The sequence below is a fragment of the Triticum aestivum genome, chromosome 7A (genome assembly GCF_018294505.1).
Source record: "Triticum aestivum cultivar Chinese Spring chromosome 7A, IWGSC CS RefSeq v2.1, whole genome shotgun sequence".
In the NCBI taxonomy this organism is placed as follows: Eukaryota; Viridiplantae; Streptophyta; class Magnoliopsida; order Poales; family Poaceae; genus Triticum; species Triticum aestivum.
In genome coordinates, this window is record NC_057812.1 from 645,214,055 (window position 1) to 645,237,380 (window position 23,326).

At 42.6% G+C, this 23,326-nt stretch overlaps 1 protein-coding gene across 1 annotated transcript; it reads left to right on the top strand.

The window, feature by feature from the left end:
• Positions 1–19,352: 19,352 nt before the first annotated feature.
• LOC123148912 (DJ-1 protein homolog E) lies at positions 19,353–21,082 on the top strand. Its single transcript, XM_044568431.1, has 2 exons — positions 19,353–20,211; positions 20,300–21,082. The coding sequence occupies exons 1-2, from the start codon at positions 19,585–19,587 to the stop codon at positions 20,840–20,842; spliced, it is 1,170 nt and encodes a 389-aa protein (XP_044424366.1). The 5' UTR covers positions 19,353–19,584; the 3' UTR covers positions 20,843–21,082.
• Positions 21,083–23,326: the final 2,244 nt, after the last annotated feature.

Here is a 23,326-nt window from a genome sequence, read left to right on the forward strand (position 1 = left end):
TAGTGTCATACATATAACACTAGTCTATATTACTACTTTCATAGTGCAAAGTGTCATAGAAGTAGTATCATATATGATTGCATTTATTAGCTTATAGACTCAACATTTCTTGGGAAGCACTATGTGATGGTAACATAATATGTTACTCCAAACACCTCTCTCCTCATTAACTAGGTGCCACATAAGCAAACTTGTCTTGGGATGTATTATGTTACTAGCTAAGTTACTCCCACTATGACTAGCCTAAGTAGGTTGACAGGGTGTGTGTGCAGGGGCGGCTGCGACGGCCGAATAGGCGGTCGTCGTGGGGGGGGGGGGGTAGCTTAGAGGGGTGGCCTTGGGTGGTTGGGTGGTGGCCTACACAGCGACGGGTGGTGGACGTTGGCAGTTAGATTGGACTGGAAGGCATCTTAGGAGGAAGAAAATCAATAGTGGGAGCTTTATTATCTTATGTCATCAGTGTCATTACCAAATGCAAGTCTTTTCATTATTGGACACAATGCAACTTATTGTAAGATTGTATGATTTTTCTGTTAGGTTCTCGAGATGTCCATGTGAATTTTCACTGGTTTCGAAAAGTGTATATGTTATATATGTTTCCATAAGTGGGATTGGTAAAATAAATTAACAGTTATTGTTATTTTATATAAATGGCCGGCGTGTCTTGAATTCTCTCAAGGTAGGATAAATTTATGATGTTACATTCTTGAAGATAAAGGCAATAAACTTGGTGATGACTTTTCGCCACACGGCTATTAGGAATAATGGTTTTGCAAGAATGCTTTCGAATAATGCAGAGGAAGTACCAACCATATTTCAAACACATCATCCCTTTTGGAACAGGCAAAAACACAATATGTCTTGGGACTCGATTATCAGTAAAACTACGTGGCTTGTATTCTGCACCTCAAATGACTACACCACTTGAAATGAGATGATCACAAATACACAATATTATGAGTGATTGACGGTATACAAATTTCAAAATAACACCTTGATGTGCACGAGGATTCTAAATATACACTCCCTATGTTCCTCTGTATAAGGTGTATTTATTTATGATAAAATTTACAATGTAAGGTGCATTTCCTCTAATTCCTTGTAATTTCTATTTTATGCTACCACTTGAGCTTGCGTTGGTTTTTTTCCTTGAAGAGGAAAGGGTGATGCAGCAAAGTAGAGTAAGTATTTTCCTCAGCTTTTGAAAACCAAGGTATCAATCCAGTAGGAGACAACGCACAAGCCACCGAATACCTACACAAACAAACACCAACTTGCACCCAATGCGATAAAGGGGTTGTCAATCCCTTCACGGTTATTTGGAAAGTGAGATCTGATATGGATGGATAAACGGTAATGTCATGGAATTGTCACGGCAGATGTCCTCATGAAAGGACTTAGTCGTGGAGCCATCACTACGGGTTAGCTTGAAGGGGTTAAACCGGACAAAGGGACACGAGAGTTTATACTAGTTCGGCCCCTTCGATGAAGGTAAAAGCCTACGTCTAGTTGTGGTTGGTATTGCTGGGGTTTCGAAGACCAGGGAGCGAATCCGCTTTGTCTGGCTTCGAGTTATTGTTTTTTCTCTCCCTGAACCGCCGCCTGGTCACCCCTTTATATATTCAGGAGGATCCCGGCTGGTCTACAGAGTCCCGAGGCTGGCTCATACAAGTGTCCGCCTCGGTCTCTTCTTTCTTATCTTACAATGCAAGTTTATACAATCATGGTGGTTTACTATCATGGGCCCTAAACCGCCTGTGGGCTCTGGGCCTCTAAGCTTCATCCGTAAAGCGCCATCTTCCGGGTTTCCTTGGGCTTCAGTATAACTGAAGGTGAACCGGCCCCTCCTGGGCGGTTTACCCTCAGTGGTTATATCCTCAACATTAGGCCCCCGATTGATTTGAACCTGTTCATGTCAGTCTTCAATCCTTGAACTTCCGGCAATTCTCGTAAACCGCCATATTGTCTTCTCCCTATGAACTTTGATGAATCGCCATGACGTCATCTTCTGTTACTGTAGTAAATCATTGTGACGTCATTCCTGTATAAAAAAGTTTTATAAAGATTCCCTTCTCTTTAATTAATTCCCGAAGATCGAGGCGACAGCTGCATCCTCTTTTGCCGCCTCCGATTCCTCGATTTTTGCACCTGCTGTTTTATCCCACTTCCTTATAAATAAAACCGGGGCGCCTTCCATTTTCTCCCTTTCCAAACCGCATCGTCTTCCTCCTCGCGACCCGAAGACCTCAAGTATCGCCGCCGCCGCCGTGGTTGATCTTCCAGTCCGCACTGACTCAGGCCGCTGCATCGACCTGACTCTGACCAGAAATCGATGGCGAACCTCTGCAGCTCGTCCACATCCGTGAGTTCTTCTCCTTCCCCTTCTCAGATCTGCATTGGAACTTTTTGTTGAGTTCGTCGGCGGTCATCGCTGCCTGATGCAAACCCTTGTTAGTTTTCACCTCCAATACCCTGTTTAGATTGTAAAAACAACGTAGAACTGCTGCAACAATTTTGCGCTTATCTTGCATAAAAATAGATCTCATTTCCATTGTTTGGAAGCCCTCTTTGAGTGTATGAACTTCTCTGCACTGTTTTATGTCTAGAAATTTTTCCTTCCAGAGTGATCGTTTGATCCAAAATAATAATTGCAACTTGTGAAACCTATTTGTTCCACACTTAACAAATTTCCAGCTTGGGGTTCTGCCTCCAAAAGGCGGTTTATCCTTTAGTGTTGATAATCCGTCGTATGTCATTAGCCCTCTCTTAAACCGCCATCTAGACTTTGAACAGCCATGCCCGGTTCACTTCATGCGTATACCTTGAATTGCCGGTTTAACATTTTGACAAACACATACGAACCGCCAATCGTAAACCGTCCATTTTCCTTTTACAGACTTTGTAAGATGATGAAACAATTTGCTGCTTGCAACTGGGTTCCGTCTCGGATCACAGAAACGCAAATCAATGAATATATCACCACCGGCGCTTTGGCTCCAAAAAATGTCCTCCGTTGGCGAGTTCCTGGCCCTGAGTGCCCCCCTAAACCTCAAGATGGAGAAGTGATTGTATTCTTGCAACATTTAGCTCGAGGTTTCAGTCCTCCCGGATCAAAAAATTTCCGGGATGTTCTTGACAGGCTCCAACTTCATCCTCAAGATATTGGACCAAATTCTGTGTCCAACATATGCAATTTCCAAGTATTCTGCGAGGTTTATCTGCAAGAAGAACCAACTGTTGACCTCTTTCTAGATCTCTTTCACTTAAACCGCCGGACGGAATTTTCTGATGGACCTAATACTGAACTTGGCGGTGTGTCAATCCAAAAGAGAAAAGAAGTTGATTTTCCTCACGCCAAACTTCACAGCCAGTTTTTAATTTTCTTTTATAAACTAAACTAGTGATAAAATAAGAAACTAAAAGACTCGATTGCAAGATCTAAAGATATACCTTCAAGCGCTAACCTCCCCGGCAACGGCGCCAGAAAAGAGCTTGATGTCTACTACACAACCTTCTTCTTGTAGACTTTGTTGGGCCTCCAAGTGCAGAGGTTTGTAGGACAGTAGCAAATTTCCCTCAAGTGGATGACCTAAGGTTTATCAATCCGTAGGAGGTGTAGTATGAAGATGGTCTCTCTCAAGCAACCCTGCAACCAAATAACAAAGAGTCTCTTGTGTCCCCAACACACCCAATACAATGGTAAATTGTATAGGTGCACTAGTTCGGCGAAGAGATGGTGATACAAGTGGTATATGGATGGTAGATAAAGGTATTTGTAATCTGAAATTATAAAAACAGCAAGGTAACTAATGATAAAAGTGAGCGTAAACGGTATTGCAATGCATGGAAATAAGGCCTAGGGTTCATACTTTCACTAGTGTAAGTTCCCTCAACAATGATAACATAATTGGATCACATAACTATCCCTCAACATGCAACAAAGAGCCACTCCAAAGTCACTAATAGCGGAGAACGAACGAAGAGATTATGGTAGGGTACGAAACCACCTCAAAGTTATTCTTTCTAATCAATCTGTTGGGCTATTCATATAAGTGTCACAAACAACCCTAGAGTTCGTACTAGAATAACACCTTAACACACAAATCAACCAAAATCCTAATGTGACCTAGATACTCCAATGTCACCTCAAGTATCCGTGGGTATGATTATACGAGATGCATCACAAAATCTCAGATTCATCTATTCAACCAACACATAGAACCTCAAAGAGTTCCCCAAAGTTCCTACCGGAGAATCATGACGAAAACGTGTGCCAACCCCTATGCATAGGTTCATGGGCGGAACCCGCAAGTTGGTCACCAAAACATACATCAAGTGAATCACGTGATATCCCATTGTCACCACAGATACGCACGGCAAGACATACATCAAGTGTTCTCAAATCTTTAAAGACTCAATCCAATAAGATAACTTCAAAGGGGAAACTCAATCCATTACAAGAGAGTAGAGGGGGAGGAGAAACATAAGATCCAACTATAATAGCAAAGCTCGCGATACATCAAGATCGTAACACCTCAAGAACATGAGAAAGAGAGATCAAACACATAGCTACTGCTACGTCTTGAGCTTGCATTGGTTTTCCCCGAAGAGGAAGGGATGATGCAGCAGAGTAGCGTAAGTATTTCCCTTAGTTTTTGAGAACCAAGGTATCGATCCCGTAGGAGCCCACACTCAAGTCCCTCGTACCTACACAGAACGATAGCTACTCGCAACCAACGCGATTAGGGGTTGTCAAGCCCTTCAGGGTCACTTACGAGAGTGAGATCTGATAGATAGAATATTTTTGGTATTTTTGATATAAAGATGCAAAGTAAAAAAAGTAAAGGCAAAGTAAATAGCAAAACAATATTAAAGTGATGGAGATTGATATGATGAGAATAGACCCGGGGGCCATAGGTTTCACTAGTGGCTTCTCTCAAGAGCATACGTATTCTACGGTGGGTGAACAAATTACTGTTGAGCAATTGATAGAATTGTGCATAATTATGAGAATATCTAGGCATGATCATGTATATAGGCATCACGTCCGTGATAAGTAGATCGAAATGATTCTGCATCTACTACTATTACTCCACTCATCGACCGCTATCCAGCATGCATCTAGAGTATTAAGTTAAAAACAGAGTAACGCCTTAAGCAAGATGACATGATGTAGAGAGATAAATTCATGCAATATGAAATAAACCCCATCTTGTTATCCTCGATGGCAACGATACAACACGTGCCTTGCTGCCCCTTCTGTCACTGGGTAAGGACACCGCAAGATCGAACCCAAAGCTAAGCACTTCTCCCATGGCAAGAACTACCAATCTAGTTGGCCAAACCAAACGGATAATTCGAAGAGACTTGCAAAGATAACCAATCATACATAAAAGAATTCAGAGAAGATTCAAATATTATTCATAGATAGACTTGATCATAAACCCACAATTCATCGGTCTCAACAAACACACCGCAAAAAGAAGATTACATCGAATAGATCTCCACGAGAGAGGGGGAGAACTTTGTATTGACATTCAAAGAGAGAGAAGAAGCCATCTAGCTACTAACTATGGACCCTAAGGTCTAAAGTAAACTACTCACACTTCATCGGAGAGGCTATGATGATGTAGAAGCCCTCCGTGATGACAGCCCTCTTCCGGCGGAGCTCCGGAACAGGCCCCAAGATGGGATCTCGTGGATACAGAAAGTTGCGGCGGTGGAATTAGGTTTTTGGCTCCTATTCTGATTGTTTGGGGGTACGTGTGTATATATAGGAGGAAGAAGTACGCCACAGGAGCAACGAGGGGCCCACGAGGCAGGGGGCAAGCCCTGGGGGGGGCGCCCCCACCCTCGTGACCGCCTCTTTTGTTCCTTGGAGCAAGGTCCAAGTCTCCTAGATCACGTTCGGTGATAAAATCACGTTCCCGAAGATTTTATTCCGTTTGGACTCCGTTTGATATCCCGTTTCTTTGAAACACCGAAATAGGCAAAAAAAACAACAATTCTGGGCTGGGCCTCCGGTTAATAGGTTAGTCCCAAAAATAATATAAAAGTGGAAAATAAAGCCCAATATAGTCTAAAACAATAGATAATATAGCATGGAGCAATCAAAAATTATAGATACGTTGGAGATGTATCAGGCATCCCCAAGCTTAATTCCTGCTCGTCCTCGAGTAGGTAAATGATAAAAAGAGAATTTTTGATGCGGAGTGCTACTTGGCATAATTTCAATGTAAATCTTCTTAATTGTGGTATGAATATTCAGATTAGAAAGATTCAAGACAAAGGTTTATATTGACATAGAAAATAATAATACTTCAAGCATACTAACAAAGCAATTATGTCTTCTCAAAATAACATGGCTAAAGAAAGTTATCCCTACAAAATCATATAGTCTGGCTATGCTCCATCTTCCCCACACAAAGTATTTAAATCATGCACAACCCCGATGACAAGCCAAGCAATTGTTTCATACTCTAACTTTTTCATAACTTTTTCAATCTTCACACAATACATGAGCATGAGCCATGGATATAGCACTATAGGTGGAATAGAATGGTGGTTGTGGAGAAGACAAAAAGGAGAAGATAGTCTCACATCAACTAGGCGTATCAACGGGCTATGGAGATGCCCATCAATAGATATCAATGTGAGTGAGTAGGGATTGCCATGAACGGATGCACTAGAGCTATAAGTATATGAAAGCTCAAAAAGAAACTAAGTGGGTGTGCATCCAACTTGCTTGCTCATGAAGACCTAGGGCAATTTGAGGAAGCCCATCATTGGAATATACAAGCCAAGTTCTATAATGTAAAATTCCCACTAGTATATGAAAGTGATAACATGAGAGACTCTCTACTATGAAGATCATGGTGCTATTTTGAAGCACAAGTGTGGTAAAAAGGATAGTAGCATTGTCCCTTCTCTCTTTTTCTCTCATTTTTTTATATATTTTTATTTTATTTTTTATATGGCCTTTCTCTTTTTTTATGGACTTTCTCTTTTTTTATTTGGGCTTCTTTGGCCTCTCTTTTTTTCGTCCGGAGTCTCATCCCGACTTGTGGGGGAATCATAGTCTCCATCATTGTTTCCTCACTGGGACAATGCTCTAATAATGATGATCATCACACTTTTATTTTTCTTACAACTCAACAATTACAACTCGATACTTAGAAAAAAATATGACTCTATGTGAATGCATCCGGCAGTGTACCGGGATATGCAATATGACAATGATGAATGTGTCATGATGAACTAGATGGTGGAAAGTTGCATGGCAATATATGTCGGAATGGCTATGGAAATGCCATAATAGGTAGGTATGGTGGCTATTTTGAGGAAGGTATATGGTAGGTGTATGATGCCGGTGAAAGTTGCGCGGTATTAGAGAGGCTAGCAAGGGTGGAAGGATGAGAGTGTGTATAATCCATGGACTCAACATTAGTCATAAAGAACTCATATACTTATTGCAAAAATTTAGAAGTTATCAAAGCAAAGTACTACGCGCATGCTCCTAGGGGGATAGATTGGTAGGAAAGACCATCGCTCATCCCCGACCGCCACTCATAAGGAAGACAATCAATAAATAAATCATGCTCCGACTTCATCACATAACGGTTCACCATACGTGCATGCTACGGGAATCACAAACTTCAACACAAGTATTCTTTAAATTCACAACTACTCAACTAGCATGACTTTAATATTATCACCTCCATATCTCAAAAAAATTATCATGCTTCAATCTTTTCTTAGTATTCAATACACTCAAAAGAAAGTTTCACAAATCTTGAATACCAAGCATATTATTATTAGGCAAATTACCATGCTATTAAGAGACTCTCAAATTAATTTAAGTGAAGCATGAGAGATCAATAGTTTCTTTAAAACATATCCACCACCGTGCTCTAAAAGTTCTAAGTGAAGCACACAGAGCAAAATTTTAACGCTCAAAAGATATAAGTGAAGCACATAGAGCAAAACTATGACGCTCAAAATATATAAGTGAAGCACATAGAGCAAAATTATCTAGCTCAAAAGATATAAGTGAAGCACATAGAGTATTCTATCAAATTTTAATTCATGTATGGCTCTCTCAAAAGGTGTGTTCAGCAAGGATGATTGTGGTATACTAGCAAACAAAGACACAAATAATACAAGACGCTCCAAGCAAAACACATATCATGTTGGTGAATAAAAATATAGCTCCAAGTAAATTACCGATGGAAGTGGACGAAAAGAGGGGATGTCTTCCGGGGCATCCCCAAGCTTTAACTTTTTGGTGTCCTTGGATTATCTTGGGGTTGCCATGGGCATACCCAAGCTTAGGCTCTTGCCACTCCTTGTTCCATGATCCATCAAAAGAATTCACCCAAAACTTGAAAACTTCACAACACAAAACTCAAAATAGAAAACTCGTGAGCTCCGTTAGCGAAAGAAAACAAAAGACCACTTCAAGGTACTGTAATGAACTCATTATTTATTTATATTGGTGTTAAACCTACTATATTCCAACTTCTCTATGGATTATAAACTATTTTACTAGCCATATATTCATCAAAATAAGCAAACAACACACGAAAAACAGAATCTGTCACAAACAGAACAGTCTGTAGTAATCTGTAGCTAGCGCAAGATCTGGAACACCAAAAATTCTAAAATAAATTGATGGACGTGAGGAATTTATCTATTAATCATCTTCAAAAAGAATTAACTAAATATCACTCTTCAAATAAAAATGACAGCAGTTCTCGTGAGCGCTAAAGTTTCTGTTTTTTACAGCAAGTTCAACAAGACTTTCCCCAAGTCTTCCGAACGGTTCTACTTGGCACAAACACTAATTAAACACAAAAACACAACCTAAACAGAGGATAAATAATTTATTTATTTAATAACATCAAGGATAAATATTGGGTTGTCTCCCAACAAGCGCTTTTCTTTAAATCCTTAAAGCTAGGCATTGATAATTTTAATGACGCTCACATGAAAGACAAGAATTGAAGCACAAACAGAGCATCATAAAACATGTGACAAACACATATAAGTCTAACATACTTCCTATGCATAGGCATTTTATAGGCAAACAAACTATCAAGGCAAGCGAAAACTAGCATATGCAAGGAAGCAAAAAGAAACAATAGCAATCTCAACATAACGAGAGGTAATTTAGTAACATGAAAATTTCTACCACCATATTTTCCTCTCTCATAATAATTATATGTAGGATCATAAGCAAATTCAACAAAATAGCTATCACATGAAATATTTTCAACACAATCCACATGCATGCAAAGTTGACACTCTTCCAAAATAGTGGGATTAACATCAACTAAAGGCATGACCTTTCCAAACCCACTTTTATTAAAAACTTCATAAGATTGAACATTCTCCAAATATGTGGGATCTAAAGTTGACATTCTTCCAAACCCACTTTCAATATTATTTCAAACATTATAATCAATCTCATATTCATCATGGGGTTTAAATAAATTTTCAAGATCAAAAGAAGAATCACCCCAATCATGATCATTGCAACAAGTAGAGGACATAACAAAACTAGCATCCCCAAGATTAGGGTTTTGCATCTTTATTAGCACAATTGACATCAACATAATTTATAATAGAATCATTGCAATCATGATTTTTATTCAAAGATCTATCGTGAGTCACTTTACGGATTTCAGGCAAAACCTTATAAAGATAATCTAGTGCATCCAAATCACTAGGAATTGGTTCATCATAATTGGATCTCTTAAAAAGATTGGCAAGTGGATGAGGATCCATAGATCTTAGCTTCTCTGTTTAGTAATAAATAAATGACTATTCCAAGCATACGAGTAAACAAAAAGCAAACGGTCCAGAAGAGGCAAATAGAGAGGGAGGATAGGGAGAGAGAGGGCGAATAAAACGGCAAGGGTGAATTGGGGGGAGAGGAAAACGAGAGGCAAATGGCAAATAATGTAATGCGAGAGATAGGGATTGTGATGGGTACTTGGTATATTGACTTTTTGCGTAGACTCCCCGGCAACGGCGCCAGAAATCCTTCTTGCTACGTCTTGAGCTTGCGTTGGTTTTCCCCGAAGAGGAAGGGATGATGCAGCAGAGTAGCGTAAGTATTTCCCTCAGGTTTTGAGAACCAAGGTATCAATCCAGTACGAGCCCACGCTCAAGTCCCTCGTACCTGCACAAAACGATAGCTACTCGCAACCTACGCGATTAGGGGTTGTCAAGCCCTTCAGGGTCCCTTACGAGAGTGAGATCTGATAGATAGAATATTTTTGGTATTTTTGATATAAAGATGCAAAGTAAAAAGTAAAGGCAAAGTAAATAGCAAAACAATATTAAAGTGATGGAGATTGATATGATGAGAATAGACCCGGGGGCCATAGGTTTCACTAGTGGCTTCTCTCAAGAGCATACGTATTCTACGGTGGGTGAACAAATTACTGTTGAGCAATTGATAGAATTGTGCATAATTATGAGAATATCTAGGCATGATCATGTATATAGGCATCACGTCCGTGACAAGTAGATCGAAACGATTCTGCATCTACTACTATTACTCCACTCATCGACCGCTATCTAGCATGCATCTAGAGTATTAAGTTAAAAACAGAGTAACGCCTTAAGCAAGATGACATGATGTAGAAAGATAAATTCATGCAATATGAAATAAACCCCATCTTGTTATCCTCGATGGCAACGATACAATACGTGCCTTGCTGCCCCTTCTATCACTGGGTAAGGACACTGCTAGATCGAACCCAAAGCTAAGCACGTCTCCCATGGCAAGAACTACCAATCTAGTTGGCCAAACCAAACGGATAATTTGAAGAGACTTGCAAAGATAACCAATCATACATAAAAGAATTCAGAGAAGATACAAATATTATTCATAGATAGACTTGTTCATAAACCCACAATTCATCGATCTCAACAAACACACCGCAAAAAGAAGATTACATCGAATAGATCTCCATGAGAGAGGGGGGGAACTTTGTATTGAGATTCAAAGAGAGAGAAGAAGCCATCTAGCTACTAACTATGGACCCGAAGGTCTGAAGTAAACTACTCACACTTCATCGGAGAGGCTATGATGATGTAGAAGCCCTCCGTGATGACGGCCCTCTTCCGGCGGAGCTCCGGAATCGGCCCCAAGATGGGATCTCGTGGATACAGAAAGTTGCGGCAGTGGAATTAGGTTTTTGGCTCCTGTTCTGATCGTTTGGGGGTACGTGTGTATATATAGGAGGAAGAAGTACGCCGGAGGAGCAACGAGGGGCCCACGAGGCAGGGGGCGCGCCCTGGGAGGGGGGCGCCCCCACCCTCGTGATCGCCTCTTTTGTTCCTTGGAGCAAGGTCCAAGTCTCCTGGATCACGTTCGGTGATAAAATCACGTTCCCGAAGATTTTATTCCGTTTGGACTCCGTTTGATATTCCATTTCTTTGAAACACTGAAATAGGCAAAAATAACAATTCTGGGCTAGGCCTCCGGTTAATAGGTTAGTCCCAAAAATAATATAAAAGTGGAAAATAAAGCCCAATATAGTCCAAGCAGTAGATAATATAGCATGGAGCAATCAAAAATTATAGATACGTTGGAGACGTATCAGCTACGGGTACATACCCTTAGCCCCGAGGGAGAACTACTCCCTCCTCGTCATGGAGAGCGCCGGGATGATGAAGATGGCCACCGGAGAAGGATTCCCCCTCCGGCAGGTGATACGTCTCCAACGTATCTATAATTTTTGATTGCTCCATGCTATATTATCTACTGTTTTGGACATTATTGGGCTTTATTATCCACTTTTATATTATTTTTGGGACTAACCTACTAACCGGAGGCCCAGCCCAGAATTGATGTTTTTTTCCTGTTCTAGGGTTTCAAAGAAAAGGAATATCAAACGGAGTCCAAACGGAATGAAACCTTCGGGAACGTGATTTTCTCATCGAATACAACTCAGGAGACTTGGACCCTACGTCAAGGCACATAATAGGAGGCCACGAGGTAGGGGGGCACGCCCTACCCTACCAGGCGTGCCCCCACCCTCGTGGGGCCCCTGTTGCTCCACTGACGTACTTCTTCCTCCTATATATACCCATGTACCCCCAAACGATCAGATACGGAGCCAAAAACCTAATTCCACCGCCGCAACTTTCTGTATCCACGAGATCCCATCTTGGGGCCTGTTCCAGAGCTCCGCCGGAGGGGGCATCGATCACGGAGGGCTTCTACATCATCACCCAAGCCTCTCCGATGAAGTGTGAGTAGTTTACTTCAGACCTACGGGTCCATAGTTAGTAGCTAGATGGCTTCTTCTCTCTTTTTGGATCTCAATACAATCTTCTCCCCCTCTCCCGTGGAGATCTATTCGATGTAATCTTCTTTTTGCAGTGTGTTTGTTGAGATCGATGAATTGTGGGTTTATGATGAAGTCTATCTACGAATAATATTTGAATCTTCTCTGAATTCTTTTATGTATGATTGGTTATCTTTGCAGGTCTCTTCGAATTATCAGTTTGGTTTGGCCTACTAGATTGGTTGTTCTAGCCATGGGAGAAGTGCTTAGCTTTGGGTTCGATCTTGCGGTGTCCTTTCCCAGTGATAGAAGGGGCAGCAATGCACGTATTGTATTGTTGCCATCGAGGATAACAAGATGGGTTTTTTATCATATTGCATGAAACTATCCCTCTACATCATGTCATCTTACTTAAGGTGTTACTCTGTTTTGAACTTAATACTCTAGATGCATGCTGGATAGCGGTCGATGAGTGGAGTAATAGTAGTAGATGCAGGCAGGAGTCGGTCTACTTGTCTCAGACGTGATGCCTATATACATGATCATACCTAGATATTCTCATAACTATGCTCAATTCTGTAAATTGCTCAACAGTAATTTGTTCACCCATCGTAGAATACTTATGCTCTTGAGGGAAGCCACTAGTGAAACCTATGGCCTTCGAGTCTCTTTCTCATCATATCAATCTCCATCACTTTATTATTGCTTTACTTTTACTTTGCTTTTACTTTTTACTTTGCATCTCTATATCAAAAATACCAAAATATTATTTATCATCTCTATCAGATCTCACTTTCGTAAGTGACCGTGAAGGGATTGACAACCCCTAAGCGCGTTGGTTGCGTTAAGCTATTGTTTTTGTGTAGGTACGAGGGACTCGCGCGTAGCCTCCTACTGGATTGATACCTTGGTTCTCAAGAACTGAGGGAAATACTTACGCTACTTTTCTGCATCATCCTCTCCTCTTCGAGGAAATCCAACACAGTGCTCAAGAGGTAGCAGCAGGGTGCCGAAACGGGTCTAGATTGGATTTCGGTGGCTACGGAGGCTTCTGGCGGTGGAACTCCCGATCTATTGTCTGTTCTGGAAGTTTTAGGGTACGTGAGTATATATGGGTGCAGGAAGTACGTCGGTGGAGCTTCGGGGCCTCCACGAGGCAGGGGGCGCGCCCTAGGCCCCCCCCCCACCATCGTGAGCACCTCCCTTGGCTCCTGACATGGGGTCCAAGTCCATCCGGTAGCTTTCCTTCCAAAAATAACTTCTCTAGTTGATTTCGTTCCGTTTCAACTCCGTTTGATATTCCTTTTTTTGAAACACTGAAATAGGCAAAAAAAACAGCAATTCTGGGCTGGGCCTCCAGTTAATAGGTTAGTCCCAAAAATAATATAAAAGTGGATAATAAAGCCCAATATTGCCCAAAACAGTAGATAACATAGCATGGAGCAATCAAAAATTATAGATACGTTGGAGACGTATCAATCTCTACAACAATTAGTGAGGAAGCTAATGATGATGATCATGAAACTTCAGATCAAGTTACTACCGAACCTCGTAGGACAACAAGAGTATGGTCCGCACCATAGTGGTACGAAAATCCTTTCTGGAAGTCATGTTACTAGACCATGACGAACCTACGAACTATGAGGAAGCAATGATGAGCCTAGATTCCGCGAGATGGCTTGAGGCCATGAAATCTGAGATGGGATCCATGTATGAGAACAAAGTGTGAACTTTGGTTGACTTGCCCGATGATCGACAAGCCATAGAAAATAAATGGATCTTCAAGAGAAAGACGGACGCTGATAGTAGGGTTACTATCTACAAAGCTAGACTTGTCGAAAAAGGTTTTGACAAAGTTCAAGGTGTTGACTATGATGAGATTTTCTCACTCGTATCGATGCTTAAGTCTGTCCGAATCATGTTAGCAAATTGCCACATTTTATGAAATCTGGCAAATGGATGTAAAAACTATATTCCTTAATGGATTTCTTAAAGAAGAGTTGTATATGATGCAACCAGAAGGTTTTGTCGATCCTAAAGGTGCTAACAAAATGTGCAAGCTCCAGCGATCCATCTATGGACTAGTGCAAGCATCTCAGAGTTGGAATATACGCTTTGATGAGTTGATGAAAGCATATAGTTTTATACAGACTTGTGGTGAAGTCTGTATTTACGAGAAAGTGAGTGGGAGCACTACATCATTTCTGATAAATATATGTGAATGACATATTGTTGATCAGAAATAATGTAGAATTTTCTAGAAAGCATAAAGGAGTATTTGAAAGGAGTTTTTCAAATAAATACCTCGATGAAGCTACTTACATATTGAGCATCAAGATCTATAGAGATAGATCAAGACGCTTCATAAGTTTTTTCAATGAGTACATACCTTGACAAGATTTTGAAGTAGTTCAAAATGAAACAGTCAAAGAAAGAGTTATTACCTGTGTTACAAGGTGTGAAATTGAGTAAGACTCAAAGCCCGACCACGACAGAAGATAGAAAGAGAATGAAAGTCATTCCCTATGCCTCAGCCATAGTTTCTATAAAGTATGCCATGTTGTGTACCAGATCTATTGTATACCCTACACTAAGTTTAGCAAGGGACTACAATAGTGATCTAGGAGTAGATCACTGGACAACATCAAAATTATCCTTAGTGGAATAAGCATATGTTTCTCAATTATGGAGGTGAGAAAAGATTCATCGTAAAGGGTTACGTCGATGCAAATTTTGACACTGATCCAGATGACTCTAAGTCTCAATCTGGATACATTTTAAAAGTGGGAGAAATTAGCCAGAGTAGCTTCGTGCAGAGCATTGTTGACATAGAAATTTGCAAAATACATACGGATCTGAATGTGGCACACCCGTAGACTAAACTTCTCTCACAAGCAAAACATGATCACACCTTAGTACTCTTTGGGTGTTAATCACATAGCGATGTGAACTAGATTATTGACTCTACTAAACCCTTTGGGTGTTGATCACATGACGATGTGAACTATGGGTGTTAATCACATGGTGATGTGAACTATTGGTGTTAAATCACATGGCGATGTGAACTAGATTATTGACTCTAGTGCAAGTGGGAGACTGAAGGAAATATGCCCTAGAGGCAATAATAAAGTTACTATTTATTTCCTTATATCATGATAAATGTTTATTATTCATGCTAGAATTGTATTAACCGGAAACATGATACATGTGTCAATACATAGACAAACAGAGTGTCACTAATATGCCTCTACTTGACTAGCTCGTTTATCAAAGATGGTTATGTTTCATAACCATAGACATGCATTGTCATTTGATTAATGGGATCACATCATTAGGAGAATGATGTGATTGACTTGACCCATTCCGTTAGCTTAGCACTTGATCGTTTAGTATGTTGCTATTGCTTTCTTCATGACTTATACATGTTCCTATGACTATGAGATTATGCAACTCCCGTTTATCGCGGAACACTTTGTGTGCTACCAAACGTCACAATGTAACTGGGTGATTATAAAGGTGCTCTACAGGTGTCTCCGAAGGTACTTGTTGAGTTGACGTATTTCGAGATTAGGATTTGTCACTCCGATTGTCGGAGAGGTATCTCAGGGCCCACTTGGTAATGCACATCACTATAAGCCTTGCAAGCATTGTAACTAATGAGTTAGTTGCGGGATAATGTATTACGGAACGATTAAAGAGACTTGCCGGTAACGAGATTGAACTAGGTATTGAGATACCGACGATCGAATCTCGGGCAAGTAACATACCGATGACAAAGGGACCAACGTATGTTGTTATGCGGTTTGACCGATAAAAATCTTTGTAGAATATGTAGGAACCAATATGAGCATCCAGGTTCCGCTATTGGTTATTGACCGGAGACGTGTCTCGGTCATGTCTACATAGTTCTCGAACCCATAGGGTCCGCACGCTTAAAGTTCAGTGACGATCGGTATTATGAATTTTGTGTTTTGATGTACCGAAGGTAGTTTGGAGTCCCGGATATGATCACGGACATGACGACGAGTCTCGAAATGGTCGAGATGTAAAGATCGATATATTGGACGACTATATTTGGATACTGGAATGGTTCCGGGTGAAATCAGGAATATACCGGAGCACCGGGAGGTTATCGGAACCCCCCGGGAGGTATATGGGCCTTATTGGGCTTTAGTGGAAAGGAGGGAAAAGGAGCAAGGGAGGTGGCGCCCCCCAAGCCCAATCCGAATTGGGAGGGGGGCCGGCCCCCCTTTCCTTCCTCCCTCCCTCCTTCCTCTTCCTTCCCTCTCCTACTCCAAGTTGGAAGGGGGGGGGGAATCCTACTCCCGATGGGAGTAGGACTCCCCTTAGCATGCCTCTCCCTGGCCGGCCGCCTCCTCCCCCTTGCTCCTTTATATACGGGGGCAGGGGGCACCCCATAGACACAACAATTGATCATTGATCTCTTAGCCGTGTGCGGTGCCCCCCTCCACCATAATCCACCTCGATCATATTGTAGGGGTGCTCAGGCGAAGCCCTGCGTTGGTAGCATCATCATCACCGTCACCACGCCATCGTGCTGACAAAACTCTCCTATGAAGCTTTGCTGGATCGGAGCTCGTGGGACGTCATCGAGTTGAACGTGTGCAGTCGGAGGTGCCGTGCGTTCGGTACTTGGATCGGTCGGAGCGCGAAGACGTACGACTACATCAACCGCGTTGTGCTAACGCTTCCGCATTCGGTCTACAAGGGTACGTAGACACACTCTCCCCTCTCGTTGCTATGCATCACCATGATCCTGTGTGTGCGTAGGATTTTTTTGAAATTACTACGTTGCCAACAAAATATAGGCATCACGTCTGTATCAAGTAGACTGACTCCTGCCTACATCTACTACTATTACTCCACACATTGACTCCTGCCTGCATCTAGAGTATTAAGTTCATAAGAATAGAGTAACGCATTAAGTAAGATGACATGATGTAGCGGGATAAACTCAAGCAATATGATGAAAACCCCATCTTGTTATCCTCGATGGCAACAATACAATATGTGTTGGTTCCCTTTCTGTCACTAGGATCGAGCACCGCAAGATTCACACATTGACTCCTGCCTGCATCTAGAGTATTAAGTTCATAAGAATAGAGTAACACATTAAGTAAGATGACATGATGTAGCGGGATAAACTCAAGCAATATGATGAAAACCCCATCTTGTTATCCTCGATGGCAACAATACAATACGTGTTGGTTCCCCTTCTATCACTAGGATCGAGCACCACAAGATTGACCCCAAAGCTAAGCACTTTTCTCATTGCAAGAAAAACCAATCTAGTTGACCAAACCAAATCGATAGTTTGAAGAGACTTGCAAAGATATCAAATTATGCATATAAGAATTCAGAGGATATTCAAATAATATTCATAGATAAGCTGATCATAAATCCACAATTCATCGGGTCTCGGCAAACACACCGCAAAAGAGTATTACATCGAATAGATCTCCATGAACATCGAGGAGAACTTTGTATTGAGAATCAAAGAGAGAGAAAAGGCCATATAGCTACTAGCTATGGACACGTAGGTCTGTGGTAAACTACTCACGCTTCATCAGAGAGGCAATGGTGTTGATTTAGAAGCGCTCCGTGATCGAATCCCCCTCCGGCAGGATGCCGGAAAAGGCCCCTAGATGGGATCTCACGGGTATAGAAGGTTGCGGTGGTGGAAAAGTGGTTTCGTGGCTCTCCTGGAAGGTTTTGGGATATTTGAGAATATATAGGCGAAAGAAATAGGTCGGTGGAGTCACGAGGGGCCCACAAGGGTGGGGCGCCCTACCCCCCTAGGCGTGCCTCCCGACCTTGTGGCTGCCTCGTGGCTTTCCTGACATGCACTCCAAGCCCTCTGCATGTCTTCTGGTCCAAGAAAAATCATCGCGAAAGTTTTATTTAATTTGGTATTCCTTTTCTGTGAAACTCTAAAACAAGGAAAAAACAAAAACTGGCACTAGGCTCTAGGTTAATAGGTTAGTCCCAAAAATAATATAAAATAGTCTATTAATGCATATAAAACATCCAAAACAGATAATATAATAGCATGAAACAATAAAAAAATTATAGATACGTTGGAGACATATCAACCCTCTAAACATGAGGGAAGTATATAGCTTTTATTGTATGTGTATCTCCTTCTAGAAAAAGTAAAGTATCTCTCTCCAAATTGACCAAATCTCTTCCTTTTGTGGCTTACTAATTGATTTACTTGCCGCTAATCAATGAATTAGCCAATGGTTATTCTGTCCCATAATCTCTAAACTTTTGAAGAGAGTATATGTTAGACACGATTATTGTTGAATCACTAAAGTATATAGTATGCCTCTGTTGCAACGCATGGTCAATCAGTAGAATATATATTCGAAGGACTTTAGACATATTACTTAATCATTCGTTTGATTTATTTATATGCATTATGGCCCGTAGCAACGTACGGGCGTTCTACTAGTACATACAAGTAGCTGCCTGCTTGCTAGTTGGTTAGCGTGGTTTGTTTAGTGGTCTTAGTTGCCTGAGGTTGAGAGTTTGAATCCATCTTGTGCACTATTTTTTGCCTGGGAAATTAGGATGAGAAGAGTATTGACCAACTCATGCATAATATTCCCTCGCAAAAAAAAAAACTCATGCATAAAATTAGGAGGTGACCCACTAATTACGTTTCAAATTAGGAGACGCAGTTAAACGGGTCGAGATAATTAAGGCAACCCATTAATTACGATACGGATAATCATCCTTTTCTAAAAAAGGATACGGATAATCATGCACAGAATTAGGATCACATGCGTATATTAGGATCACAGTTAAAGCGGTCCGATTGCAGAATCCAATCGTCATTAATTACAGGATCATGAAGAAAAATTGAAAAAAAATCAACGAATAATCGTGTCCGCTCGAGTTAAAATCGCACGGTCAATAAGCATCGTCCGATCCAAAATGGGCGAGATCCGGATCGTTCGGATCAGTCGCAAAAATCCGCACGCCCGGATTTTAGATTTTGCCAATTTTGAAAGTAAATACTGCCAGGGGGCGGATCCATCTCGCCGGCCCGGCCATGTGCAACGCATCTGACAATTGGCAATTAATTACCTCGGCCTTGCATGCTAAATCTTGTTTATTGTTCGGCCATTGTTTTTTCCTTTTCGTATAATTAGAAACGAAGTCTTCGTGTTTCCCTTGCTCTCTGATCGATCCTTCCTACGCAGCTAGCGCACACCCCGTGTCACGCTCGCGAGCGAGCTGGTCCAGGAGGAGAGCAATGGCGCCGTCCAAGAAGGTGCTGATGCTGTGCGGCGACTACATGGAGGACTACGAGGCGGCCGTGCCCTTCTACTCGCTGGCCGGCCTGGGCGTCGCCGTCCACTGCGCGGCCCCGGGCAAGGCCCCCGGCGACCCCTGCCTCACGGCGGTGCACGACTTCCTCGGCTACGAGCTCTATACGGAGCTCCCCGGCCACCGCTTCCGCGTCACCGCCGACTTCGCCGCGGCGGCGGCCGACCCGTCCGCGTACGACGCGCTCGTCGTCCCCGGCGGCCGCTTCGTGGAGCAGCTCAGCGTTGACCCCGAGGCGGTCGCGCTGGTTAAGGCGTTCGCGGGCGAGCTGCGCCGGCCGGTCGTGCTCACGTGCCACAGCCAGGTCCTGCTCGCCGCCGCGGGCGCCATGGGCGGCGTCCGGTGCACGGCGTTCTTTAGCTTGCGCCCCGTGGTGGAGCTGGCCGGAGGGACCTGGGTCGAGCCCGATCCCCTCAGCCTCTGCGTCGCCGATGGCCACGTGCTCACTGCCATCGGGTGGCCCGCGCACGGGGAGGTCATCGCGCAGCTCCTGCGCGCCTTGGGCGGCCGAGTCCTCGGCGGGCGCGGCCAGGGCGTCCTCTTCCTCTGTGCCGTGAGCTATAGCCATTTCTCCCCCGTCCCCTCCCTCTCTCCCTTCTTGAATTAACTGTGATGTGATGAACTGATGATCGATGCAACAGGACTACGTGGACGACTACGAGGCGAACGTGCCATTCCGCGCGCTGGCTGGCGTGGGCTGCCGCGTGGAGGCGGCGTGCCCGACGAAGCGCAAGGGCGAGCCGTGCGTCACGGCGATCTACGACGACGTCGCCGGCGCGGTGAGCGACGAGAAGCGCGGGCACAACTTCGTGATGACCGTGGACTGGGCCGGCATCGACGTGGACGACTACGAGTGCGTGGTCGTGCCCGGCGGCCGGTCGCCGGAGCTGCTGGTGACGAACGAGAAGGCGGTGGCGCTGGTGGGGCAGTTCGCGGCCAAGGGGAAGGTGGTGGCCAGCATCGACCAGGGGCACCTCGTCCTCGCCGCGGCGGGGCTCCTCAAGGGCAAGCGGTGCGCGAGCGGAGTGCCCATGAGGGTGATCTCCAACCTCGCCGGCGCGGCGGCCGTGGAGCCCGAAGGGGCGGTCGCCGACGGGAAGCTCGTGACGGCGGCGAGCTGGCCGGACCTTGCCGAGTTCATCGCTCGCCTCGTGGATCTCTTGGGCATCACCGTCTCCTTCTGAAGATGCAACTGCAGTGCATCTCTCCGTGATCTGTAATAACTTTGTGAACAGAACGCCGAACACTGTCACACTCTGCAGAAACTCTTAAACCTTGGAGTTCAGAGATTGCCATGTGTTTCCAGTTCTCTGTTTCTCTTCCTGTGTAGTAGCACAAACTGTTATTTTGATTTGGAGTGGAACTTCTTGGTGGTTTGAACTTGTATTTGATCAGCTATGAATGGTTTCTACCTAACTTTCATAGCCTTCAGTTTGGCTTGGCACCATAAACTGCAGAGCTCATCGATTGCCACCGACAGTCTTGCAAACAATCTATATCTACTCCACCTATCTATACTAATTACATTATGCTTTCTAATTTTTAAGCCCACAATCAATTGAGGTCTCCAATATAGAGTTGGTCACCCAATTTTGAGGGGTCAACCATGTTTTTTTCCTTTCTTATAAGGAGCCCTCTCATTCAATTCTTTATGCTTCCTTATTTTAAAGGGCTCATAATTAATTGAGGTCTCTAATTTCAGATTGAGTCACTCAATTTTGACCGGGTCAACATTTTTTTATCAAGAATCTCTCTCATTTCATTCTTTTAACAATATTTTTCTTCAAGGAGCATGCTCACAGATTTTTTAAAGCCTCATAGTTAATTCAGATCTCCAATACGGAATTGGATCACCCGATTTTGACCGGGTCAACAACATTTTTTCACTCTCTCATTTAAAAAATTCACCATGCTGCCTAATTTTGGAGCTCTTCCACTCAATTTAGATATTCAATTTTAATTTTAGTTACAATTTTGAGCGGGTCAATGACACCAATCCCACGCAACTTCTCACCACCTAGGGAAAACAAACGCCAATATGTGATACTGTAGCACCAATATATATAGTACATACAGCTATCAGCACAGAAAATGTTCGCACATAAATATGGATTGATTATCAGATAACACAAAATCACATTGCAAAAGGCCTATCAAAATACCGCATTATAAATAAAAAGAAAACACACTACATCATCTACGCCACTCGCCAAATCAAATATTCACTTAGTTTAAAAAATATAAGGTGTATTCGTTTTTTGAAAAGACAAGTTTCTTTAACTTTGATCAATTTCAAAGTCAAAAGCATCGACATCCATAATAGTAAATAAATAAAATATGAAAATTCATTTCATGATGAATCTAAAGATATCGATTTGATACTGTGGATATTGATATATTTCTCTATAGTTTTTTATCAAATTTAAAGAGGTTTGACTTTTCAAAAAAGTAATACATGTTTATTTTGAAACAGAGGGAGTACAAAATTATGAAACCCAACAACACAAACGACGTAGCAAAGGTCACCACACCTTCTAGTAAAGACACTATGCTCCCTTTTTAAGGCCTCACAATGAGGTCTTTAATTTGAAATTTGGTTATCCGATTTTGACCGAACAACAATTTCTTAAGGAGCTCTCTTATACAACTTTTTAATTCACTATCTTCTTAAGAAAACACACTTCATAACACCACATTATTAAGCTACGTCAATTAACTTTGATCGGGGGAGTAACATTGTAGAGTTTTCAAGAAAAATGCTTTAGCATTTACGAATATACAACACGTGACCAATACTTGTATGCACGTATTGCCCTCTTCAATTCATATTTTCATCTTTAAATACATTTTAATGATCAATGTCTACCACCAACTTTTTTGACAAAGGAAATATATTAATATCGCAGAGATACCAATTACACCCAGTCTCTGCAACAATGTAATGTCATAAAAATATTACGGATGCACACAACCAAAAACAAAATGGAAAGAAAAATAATAAAGATCCCACTACAGTGATCAAAATCTTTGTAGCTGCAGCACGAACCACCACCAAGACAACACCCGAAGTTCAAGTTCTCCACAAGCGACGTCTCTAAGAAGGAAACAATGCACAAGGGTCGTTGTCACCCGATCGTAGATCTTAGAGCATCTCTAGCAGACCCCGCATAAGTGGTCAAACCCGCAAAATAACTGCATTTTACAGTTCCAGTCAAAAAAATGAGCCCGAACAGACCCCTTAAAATCGTCCGACCCTTAAATTTTTTTAAGTGGCCCTATAAACGCGAAGGCAAACCCCTTATATCTACAGTTTTGAAGGCAACTTTGTCAGGGCCTTGCATACCGGTCAACGTTAGCGGTTGAGGAATCTCTGCTCCCGCCAACGCCGTGAAGCTCGCCCGTCCGCTCGACTGCCCGGCCGCCGTGCCCGTCCGCCACCTGCCCGCCGCGCTCGTCCGCTGCTCTGTTAGAGCTGTGTCGAATATTGTGTACAAGGTAGGTTACAGTTGGACTATGAGTTGTATTGTGTTTACAGGGTACGGAGTCGTGTCCTGGTAGGACACTTGTATCCTAGGCCTCTCATATATAGCGGGGGTAGACACACGATGTAACCTATGCCAATATAATAGCACAGGCACGCGGGAGAGCCGGCGGCGTGTGCCGGCGCC